Raw genomic sequence first — 10621 nt, 5'->3', positions numbered from 1 at the left:
AGTGCTGATTGCTTAACATGCCATCCAGCCATACTAGTTTCAGATTTCAAAATAATTTGCTGGCCACATTTTTTCCCCAAGGAAATGAAAAGCCCACATGGACACAATCAATCAGAGAAATAGTTTTCAAATTCAAGTTGATTTTGCTTGAAACGTACACACTAAAGTTGTCATCCCTTGGAAAATTGACCGGTATTTGTCATGTTAAGGTGCATATAACTTGGTCATCAAGTTAAGTTGAAAATTAAAATATATACATACACATAAAATTAGTCCCAGTAGAATTTTCAGTGCATCTGCTTACGTTCATCAAAGTGATATCTACATCAATTTGTACTGTGCAATGATTTCAGGAGGTAACTGTACATCCAAAATGTATACAGTCACGAGGGATAACTTTTCTTCGTTAGAAATCAATATTGTACATAGACAAGATGGATAGCTTTCCAGAAGATCCTCTAGCAGCATACTGATATATACAAACAAACCAATAAATCAACAAATGGCATTATTCGCAGTTCTTGATGGAGCCTGGAACACATATATTGGTGACAATTTGCATTATTTTGTACAGAACTTAATTTAGTTATCACCGGTCAAGCAGCAGTCTGAGTTTCCTTGGTATGGAAGAGTCAGATCTTTCATGTTGTACAACAGTTCCATATTTTTTGAAAAAAGGCCCATAGTTCCACATCAATGTATACCATTATCTCAAAAGTTAACTTCTCTATGTTACAATTCCAGCAATTCCACTACTAGCAAGGATCTGATGCCAATACAGATGGAAGTATGTGAAACATAGGAATAAGGGGCTGAAGGAGCGTAATGTTGTTCAGGAAGGTGCTTGAACAGAAGTCAGTGGAGGTTTTTCTAAAATTTAAATTGCTGAATGTTTCCAAGTTCCCTAGTCAAAACTAGTGTTAAGTTGATCATAAATATGTATGATTCACCTCATAGCTTGAATGACATAGCTTCTGGATATGAGAACTGGCTTTCAAGGATTTTAACCTTAGAACTTGAACTAGCTCCAACTTTCATGCACTGAATTGTAACTTCTGCCTATATCAAACATAGAGAAACTGCAATGACAATGAGTCAATTGCATAAAAAATGCCAAGCATCATAAGAACACTGAGAAATTTCAATTTCACATGGAAGGGATTGCTGCATCCAATAATGAGATCAAATCAATATTTGAAGGAATCTAAGAAAAGTCCCAGTGTAAGACCAGCCTTCCAATAATTAAACAAGGAAATAAGGCTCCTACTCTTGCTAACTAAAGGAAGAGAAGCCCTGTACATGAGAGCCCCAATGCCTTCCACAACCGCCACAGCCAAAGCAGCAGACAGAATATCCCAGTCACCAGTTTGTCCAATAACAGTGGCAAAGGCCGTTGCGCAATAAAATCCAACCAAGAAGAAAAGCAGCTTCATCGGAAGATTTTTCTTTACCTCCTGAATTTTAGAACCTAACTTGGTCTGAAACTCTTGAATCACTCTAATTATGCGGGTCCTTCCATTAGAGCCATTTGAAGTGGAAGGACTAAAACTGCTGTCATTTAAGCTGCTTCTAACTGACCAAATCATCCTCCTGAAGAGGAACAAAAAGACTTAATATCCTAAGAAAAAGTTTAACAATAAAAAATGATTCTCTTTATATAATTAACTTGTGATATTTACCCCCGAGTGTTTGAAGTGTTTCAAACAGAATGCATTTGCGTCCAGACATGTACATGTTTCATATTTATATCTCAAAATAGCTGAAAAATATCAGCTTTTTTTATGATAAAGCAACATTTACCTACCCTTTTAGAATACAATCTTTGGAAGAATACAGATGTTACTTTATAATTTTCTCATCAAATTAAATCTATTAAGATTTTTGTAATGCAACGCATTTCATCGATCTTATGAAGATAACTGCACCATATCAGAAAAAAAAAAAAAAAAAAAAAACCTCTTCTCATCATCTGTTAAAGACCTTAAAAAGATCCTTTCTTATTACTTTCAATTAATCACACCCAATCAAAGAATTGGAAAGTCTAACCCAAAAAACACTAGAGTAGAACTGTCTAACAACAAAGACAGCTTTATAATATAATCCTGTATTATAATTTATAACTATGCATCTGAGCTCCATGTCAGCATTTATTTGGTAATTGGTACAGAAACTCCAACTATGCAACATATATCTAAAGTCATCTCATTATATGTCCTAGATTCTCTCGAGAATGGAATATCATAAGCATAAACTGCTGCTGACTTACTTGAAATTGACAGTTAAACAAGGTTGAGCAAAACCGAAGAAGCTTGGACAGCATTGCTTCTGGCCAAACGTGGTTTTGTAAAAGAATACAGCAAGACCAACTTTAGAAACTCCTGAACCGACACAATCGAGAGATTTAACTTGTGCACGAGTCATACAACTGGATGACCTCATTCTAGTTGCGAACAACATGTAAAGTCCTCACTCCTGGAGATAATACAAGATGTAAGAAACAAGAATAGGCAGGCAGATTACCACCAGATGCAGAGAATGACAACATACATAATCACAAACAACTGAAAAGTTCCAAATCAACTATATTGGATACACTGAATGGAACAATATGTAATTGGGAATTACCATTTTCTCGTGCGAGATTTTCACACAACATTACATAAAAAGAAAGATAGACACAAAGAACTTAAACAAGAACCACAAACTTTTCACAAGACAAGTTCATGTAAAACTCACATAAGAGAATCCCTTCATGTCAATAAAGTGCCAGGAGATGAAAATTTAATATACAGAAAATATGAAATACAAATAGTCTTATGCAAATCTTTGCTGAACATAACACAATTCAACAGCTACCGAACAGTGCCTTTCAATTTTTGGATTGGGTATTTTTTTCTATCACCTATGTATTTTACAGTAATCTGACTCAATTCAACTCCTCTGTAAAAGATTTTAACAAAAAAGAAATACATCCTAATTTGGGTTATGTTAATTGAAAATGAAGATTAAACTATCCAAAAAAATATATACAATTTTGAAATGGAGCCGAAATCATTGAAAGCAAAGAGCAAAATGGGTGTTTGAGTAATGAAAAGTTGAGGCTTAAAAGTGAAGTTAGAAGCTTACTGTGTGTATTGTTGGTGAGAGCAAAGTGAGAATTCAGTGTGAAATTAGGGTACGAAGTTGTTTCAATTGAAGCTCTTATCATTTCCGAAGAAAACGTACACTTCGGAAAGGAGTGTGTGAATACTGCCACTGGCGTGTGGTTTGGCCACCGGCCATCCCCCTTTCCATAATTCTTTAGTTTTTTTTTTTAATTAAGATAAATTATGTTTGTGGTCTTTGACTTTTTAACATTTATGGTTTTGGTCCTTCAATTTTTCCATCATATATTTTAGTTTTTGTTGTTTATTTTAACTATTAAGTAATAACATGACATTAAATTTATTATTATTTTATTAAATTTTTCGTGAGGTTTTTAACCGTTAGAAATTACTTGCTTAGGCATACAAAAAATTCTTATCTACAAATATCAAACCTAGAGACAACATTTTCAAAAAATTTCATCTCCATTGAATTGTGACTTAAGATCTATAGATCTCGTGAGAATGGATGTTGTAAGGGGTCGGATGTGTTTTGACTACAATCACCTAAAAGTCACTCACTCTTCTTCCTTTACACTCCACTTCACACACCCTTCTTTCTCTCCATTTCACACCAAATCCTTCATCGTGTTGGAACACCTTCCAATCCTTCATCAACGAATTCAACCCCAACATCAACAATCGCACCTCTTGTAGTTTCAGAACCAAGTGGATCTCCAAGTCTGCCTTTGAGGTGTATAGTTTGTTTCTCTCAATGTGTTTGTGACGGTAATGTCATCTCTGATGCAAAGTGTCGCAACCTAAGCCACCACCACCTTCGCAGCCACCAAAACCAACCACCGCGCGCTAGACACCACCACCTTCATGACATCATAGCCACCAAAACCAACCACCACGCGCCAGACACTGTCACCTCTGTAAATGTGTGCGACCCTTCTCCCTACACCATTGTAATCGCGTGTGACCTGTCCCCTTACACCAGCATTTGCATGTGCCACCACCATCACCACCCCTCCGTAAACCTCAAAAGGTACTTGTGCGTGTGTTTGAATTTTGATTTTTGGGATAATGATTTGTGTGCTTGAGTTTGAAGTGGTTACATGGTGAATTTGGATTTGGGGATTTTGTGTGTATGTAAGTGTGTTCGGTTCTGAATTTTAAACTGTGTATGAAATAAATTTGGATTTTAGAATAATCAGTTTTGGGATATAGCAAAATTTGACAGCTAAAAGTCACCAAAATATGTCTGACCTTTCAAAAAAAGTTATCTTAGCAATTTCTTGTGATTTTTAGTTGTCAAAAAATGATTCATATTAAAATAATAATAAAAAAGAGTGACAAATCATCACTTAACAGTCAAAATAAACGGCAATAACCAAAACATTAGATGGAAAAAAAGTTTTAGGACAAAGATTAATCTTAAAAAAGTTAAAGGACCAAAATCACAAAAGTTGAAAAGTTGATCAAAAACATATTTTACTCTTTTAATTATTTTTTTAAGTGTATCTCTTTCAGTGTTTTTAACTTTTTATTTAGAAAATTAAGCTTGGTCATAAAAAGGTTATTTATTTATTTTATGATAATGTAGGTGGATTCTACTAGGGCGGGTTTGTCATGGAGTAGTGTAAAATAATTTAATTTTATATTGTTATCCAATTATAAATTATCATTTGTACAAAGACAATTGTTACAATTTATAAAAATTAACAAATTTAACATACATGGTAATAGTTTGTGATTTGATTGATTGTGTAAAACTATTTTACATTATCACTATCACTATCAGTATATAATCTTTTTTCTCTTGGTATAAACATTAAAACATAGTTTGTAATGATATTATTGAATTAAATGCATATCTCATTAACCCAAGGGTTAACGCAATGGTATAAGGTCCCATTGTGTTCCCATGAGTCGAAACAATCTATTTAGCGGGAGAATTCATGTTCGATTTTCATTGTGTGCAAAATTTTATTGGACCAGTGACAGTTACACATCACAACCGAGATTAATCTCTGATTCAATAATACAACTAAATTGCCCTAAAACTTAGTCTATAATAAAACCAGTCTAACTAACTAAGCCTGTTTGATCTTGATAACTATTTAATATAACATGATATTATATTAATATTATATATCTTAAAATATATTAACTAAAATGAGGAATGCTAGCAAAATTATCATTCTGATAAAGTATTTAAAAAATATCAGAAAGAGTGTCGCTTATAATTTTGTTATGTACAATGTTAAAACTTATATACTAATAAACTAGGTTGATATGTTTTTATCTCTTATTATTGAGTCTTCATCGGATTGACTTTTAGTTTAAATTAATGGCTTGATCAAAATTTTAGGTCAAGCAAGAATAAAGATAAAAATGTCTTGTCTGATTTCAAGGAACACTCTTATTATGAAAAGGAAAAACTTCCCTAGGACATCTCCACCGATGTTATTCCTTAATCTTTCCAATAAGCACCACCACCTCTTAAAACACAATCGTTCGAGTGCAATCTTGTCAACCATCTAGCAATTCTACAAGCACCAATACCTTATTTACTTTTATGGGCCATATGTCGGCTTATGTCAGCTTTTGTGATAAAAAATAAAAAATAAAACTATATGTAGGGATATAAGACACATTTAATAAATTTTTTATAGTTATCAAGTTGGAGATTCGTGCAACATAATATTCTGGTGATTCTAACATTATGTTTAGATTATTTAGATTTACTTTTTATTTTATTTATTTAATAAGTTTACTAATGAGTTGTTCTTTTTTTTCTTTCATTTTTTTAAATTTTGGTGGATCAATCTTATCTAACCCGCATCTCACCATGAATTAGATTAGATTGGGATTTTTAACCCAATCTTAAAATGGATTCAAACTCAACTCATTTTTTAGGGGATTAAAGCCAGATTGAGTTGGATTAGTTCATTTGACATCCCCAGACGCACGTCTTGATCCAAAACTTGAAACCAAAACTCCTTAGGGTGTGTTTAAATAAGCGTTGGATGTTCAATAAACGCAAATCCTTCAAATTTCTTCAGTCACATCTTGTTTCTAGGAAAGTGTGGAACGGAAGCTGGAACAGTAAAAGCACACTTAGATATAAAGGCTCGTCGTATCAGATTCTCTGTTGATAAAACTCAGTTTTGTGGAAGAAAAAAAAATATCATTCTATCCAGCTAGGTTGCTGATTCGTGCTACAAAATTTTGGTGTTAAATATGAAGTTTCAAGTTCAACAACAATCGTTGCTTCAACCAACTATATAGTACTTAAAGGCACTCACTCGTCTCAGATTTCTCCCTTTGTCAGCAAAGCCTGCAAACCCGGGAGAGGGAAAGATTTGGAGAAATCTTTTGGGTCCCTTTGTGACAGTCTTTTTCCCCCACTGAGTGGTATATGCTCATTGAATTAAAATATGTCCAAACTAATCACAACTATAGGTTTTACATTGAAACATGTGCCATAACAAGAAGAATTATGTATTTTTCATTCAAACAATGAGTTCGAACAGAAGATTTGATTTGTAGGATAAATCATGCTTAGGATGCAAAAGTAGATTAATTGATTTCGGCTGCATATGGGACTTTTCACCCTTATGTTTTGTCCACATGGAACAAGAACAAGGGTTAAAAGCTTAAAATTGCATAAATTGTTGATGTTGGCTTCCCATTTAAATGAAGGCATCACTAAAATTATATCCTCCAAAAATGCTTATTTGATATATTTCAATTAATGGAGAGGATATTTTGAAACATTCTGCAAAATACTTTTGTTACAACATCTAAACAATGCAAGTATTCAACATTGTATCATCATTGCACATGTTAGATAGCAGCTAGTGTAATAATGGTCAAAAGTCAAAACAACAATCGGTTGCAAGATAGTAAGACTGCTAAATACAACTATAATATGAGAATCTACATAGAAACAGAGTGAAAATGTAAACTTCAAGCTAGCACTATTACAAAAGGGCCCCAAAAAATAATACAAATCTCCTTGCCTTTGTAGAGTCCTCAATCAAAATTACATATGGTTCTTCTCTCTTTAGAATTAAGATTTCTGGCACGAGATGAACCACTGAGTAAAAAAAATGCCACCTCTTAGAACTCAAAGCAAGGATATCATCGAATTGCTGAAGATTTCTCGTGATGAACAAAGCACATTTAGTTCCATGAGGACATTTAGAGATGTTTCTGATGCCTCTTTATAGAATCAATCCAGATATTATGCCTTTGACCGTCTAAATTCAAACCATATCTCATAGTGATTGAATAGTAAGCTATCATGAGTATGCTTCCCAAGATACTCAAGCCCCAAACTTGCAAGCCTCTTTGTGCATTCCTCTCCTCCCAACCTTGAACAGAACTTTATATTATGTGATACAAAGATTCGTCCATCATAAGGTTTCAATTTAGATGCTAATCTTTCCAATCCAGTCCACACGAGTTTATCAGGCATGTGAAGAAATACAGCACTAGCATAAATCAAATCATACATTATGCCAGAATCAAACCTGCTGAAATCCATGTCATCCCCCTTAACAATCGAAGGCCGTTTGTATAAGAGGCCTTGGGCAGGAAGCTCATACCTAAATACAGCCATCAAAGAGAGCTCATCCCTTTCAAGACAATGAAAGTGTTCAGGATTTAAGTATCGAATGAAATGCAAACCAACTCGAAGAGTGCCACAGCCTATCTCTAGCACCTGTGAGTCTGATCTAAGTTGACTGGCTTCAGCAAGAAACTCAAACACATCTCTTCCCCCGGCCCAAGGTTCACCATAGTTGCTATGGTGCTCTTCAACTAGTAGTTCCCCAGGGCATGGCAAGGCTGTGTGATTATCTGAATCAGGTCCCTCATAGTGAGATATGCCCTTAAATCTGTACTTGGAAGAAATTGAAATTAGAAAACCCAAATGGACATTTATACATCCATGCTAAATCAAAATAAAATTAGAAATTACAACCAATCCTTTAAAAGTATATATATCTCCAAAGAGGCTACCAGAATACTGAGCCCCTTTATTTGGCATGTTATCAAGAGAAAGAGACAAAGACAGGGATAGAAACAAGGAACAAGAGTTCTAAAGTTAAAAAGGAAAACATAATGCAAAAACATAGCATTCTATAGTTCATTCATTATGATAAAAGGTTTGCTCTCCAAAAAAGAAAAGAAGTTTTTGAAGTTTGAACTACATTATATATGTGTTTGAATTTGAGCATCCCAACAATTATTGACAATCAAACAGATAAGTACGGCAAGGATCAGAGAGAGGGAAACCTCAAACATTATAAACTGCCAATTCAAAATTAATAAACACGTTGATTCTAAATATTGTGAAATCAATGTTTAATACAGATTTTCACAGAAAGATGGACATAAAGTAAACAAACTTCACTTTGAAGCATAGCCTCATGTAAATACTATTGGAGAGACAAAAAACAGCAGATTTCAGCACAATTTCAGTTTAACCCAGGAAAACCTATTTCTAATTGTTTTCATGCAACTTCTCTCCCTTTTGCTGACTCCAACACAATTTCAGTGCTATCCTACTGTTCAGCTAGTTAATTTATTTTTCTACATTGGCTAATACATGGAATCCATTTTGTTAGAACTTTTAGAACCAATGCTCCCACCCCATCCATGTGTCTACCAAAAACCAACTTCCAATGGCATCTAGAGGTGGCATGATTCCCATAAATTATCATTCTGAAGACTCTAATTAAATGAATAGGATTAAGAAATATTAATCCTAAAACAAAGGTATGCTCACATACACACACGTGAATGGAGAGCTTGGAAGGGTCTTACTGTCTAAGATCCTCAAGTTGCTGAGCCCGAGTGCGAGGGTTAATACCCTTGCGAAGCACATTGTCATGCATATGAAGCCCATTTGCTTGGATTTGATTCTTCACCCACTCAACATCCTCCTTCCTCGTTGATAACGGAATATTACTGCTGCTAGACTCCTTCCTTGTGGCTAACGGAACATTACCGCTGCTAGACTCAGGAACACCAATACCAACACCAACACTCCTAACATTGGAGGCAGAGATTTCTGAAGGAGTAGGGCAGGAGCAGGATGAAAGAGAGGACAAAAGGAAGAACAGGAAAACAGTAGCCACTAAAGCAGATAGAACCAGAACAGGCACAGATACCACCACACCCTTTGACATTGCCCGTGAAGCTGAGAGCGCCATCTATGACTAACCACAGCTCTTAGTACCAGCCTGTATAGCTAAGAGGCAAATAAAAAATAAGCAAACATGCCATTGCTCAATCAATGCCCAATTGCTCGTAGTTACAATTACATAAATACTAATTGTACCACAACACAAATAAAATTAAAATCCCAACTGAATGGCATCAAAGTTTATTTATTTACTTTAGCTAAGTAACATATCATACATAAAAACAGAATACAGCTAAACAGAACCCAATTGAAAATTCCATGTATGGTGTATATAGAATCATGAAATCCAGCAACTTTACACAACCTATTTGTGTATTAAAAAGTGACCCAGTTGGATAATGAATGCAATGGACAAAACAACACGCACAAATGGCATTATCAACAGTTACTTGAATCCAAATCCAACACACCCGAGACATTGAGCATAGATCATGAAAGTCTGAAGATGAAAAGGTAGAGACATGTTGGAATGCGTTGCAACGAATCGGACAAAGAAGGAAGGTAAAAATTCGTACCGGTTAGAGAGTAGATCTAGGAGGGTATAGCGCCACAGGGTTGGGATGCGTTGAAGGAGAGAGAAAGAGAGAAGAAAGAACAAAAGAACAGCAAGATACAGGGGTAGAAGTTAACCCATGTTTTGTGGTACCGGTCGTGAGTGAAATCATTAACAACAAAAATAATGGAATAAAAAAATGAGATAAAATAGAATAGAATAAAAATTATCCTGTCGCATATTTAAATTAAACAAATAGAAAAGTATAAAATAAAAATAAAAATGATTCAAGCGAACTTATAATCATTTATTTTACTCTTGTGATTTTTTTTCACGCTTAAGAGATGATGAGTGTTCCCAATTCCCTGAGACAGAAATAAATTTTATTCATGGTGTTCGTCATTACCGCGGAGGGAGTTTTGCGCAGGAAGAAAATTAAACCATACTCTCACTAAATAGAATAGCTCGTTATTCACGTATGAATACAACTAAATCTTACACACTGCATTATCTCTATGAGTTTAACTTGTAAATTTATTTTAACAATCTAAATATAAATTAAACATTTATTTTAACGGTCTAAATATAATTTAAACATATGAATTTCTTAAAAAAAAACTCTATTTTATAATTTTTGGTTATGATGTTTATGTATCGGGTTAAGGTGAATTTGACTAAATTCGTTATTTAACTCAATCAAAATTTCACAAGTTTGATTGATTTGTGCATTTTTATCATCAAACCTGAAATGAATCAACTCATTCATAAAATATGTTGTTTCAAGTTGGATCAATCAGGTCTAAACATTTAAAAATTATTTAT

The 10621-nt window shown here is 34.2% G+C and overlaps 2 protein-coding genes across 4 annotated transcripts; both read right to left on the bottom strand.

Annotated features, from left to right (window-relative positions):
• Positions 1–261: 261 nt before the first annotated feature.
• LOC114417325 (uncharacterized protein ycf20-like) lies at positions 262–3324 on the bottom strand. The gene is made up of 3 exons (XM_028382489.1): positions 3127–3324; positions 2267–2472; positions 262–1590 (listed from the first exon to the last, which is right to left on the bottom strand). Exons 2-3 carry the CDS (start codon positions 2455–2457, stop codon positions 1188–1190), a joined length of 594 nt encoding a protein of 197 aa, XP_028238290.1. The 5' UTR covers positions 2458–2472; positions 3127–3324; the 3' UTR covers positions 262–1187.
• A 3585-nt stretch (positions 3325–6909) lies between these two features.
• Positions 6910–9974, bottom strand: LOC114417307. Of its 3 annotated transcripts, none has more exons than XM_028382460.1 (3): positions 9822–9974; positions 8925–9351; positions 6910–7993 (listed from the first exon to the last, which is right to left on the bottom strand). In XM_028382460.1, exons 2-3 carry the CDS (start codon positions 9311–9313, stop codon positions 7339–7341), a joined length of 1044 nt encoding a protein of 347 aa, XP_028238261.1. In that variant the 5' UTR covers positions 9314–9351; positions 9822–9974; the 3' UTR covers positions 6910–7338. The 3 variants fall into 3 exon arrangements, with proteins under 3 accessions (XP_028238261.1, XP_028238278.1, XP_028238270.1); XM_028382477.1 differs by having other exon boundaries at positions 8925–9343; positions 9822–9967; XM_028382469.1 differs by having other exon boundaries at positions 9717–9830.
• Between the last annotated feature and the right edge of the window lie 647 nt (positions 9975–10621).

Source organism: Glycine soja, chromosome 1, assembly GCF_004193775.1.
Source record: "Glycine soja cultivar W05 chromosome 1, ASM419377v2, whole genome shotgun sequence".
Taxonomy (NCBI): domain Eukaryota; kingdom Viridiplantae; phylum Streptophyta; class Magnoliopsida; order Fabales; family Fabaceae; genus Glycine; species Glycine soja.
This window is presented reverse-complemented; position numbering and strand designations above follow the sequence as displayed.

Excerpts from the sequence above, each read along its gene's own strand:
- LOC114417307 (XM_028382460.1), bottom strand. The coding sequence starts at position 9,313 with ATGGCGCTCTCAGCTTCACGGGCAATGTCAAAGGGTGTGGTGGTATCT. Across the intron at positions 7,994-8,924 it reads CAACTTGAGGATCTTAGACA|ATTTAAGGGCATATCTCACT; the intron begins GTAAGACCCTTC and ends TTCCAAGTACAG.
- LOC114417325 (XM_028382489.1), bottom strand. The coding sequence starts at position 2,457 with ATGTTGTTCGCAACTAGAATGAGGTCATCCAGTTGTATGACTCGTGCA. Across the intron at positions 1,591-2,266 it reads TGTTTAACTGTCAATTTCAA|GAGGATGATTTGGTCAGTTA; the intron begins GTAAGTCAGCAG and ends GTTCCTCTTCAG.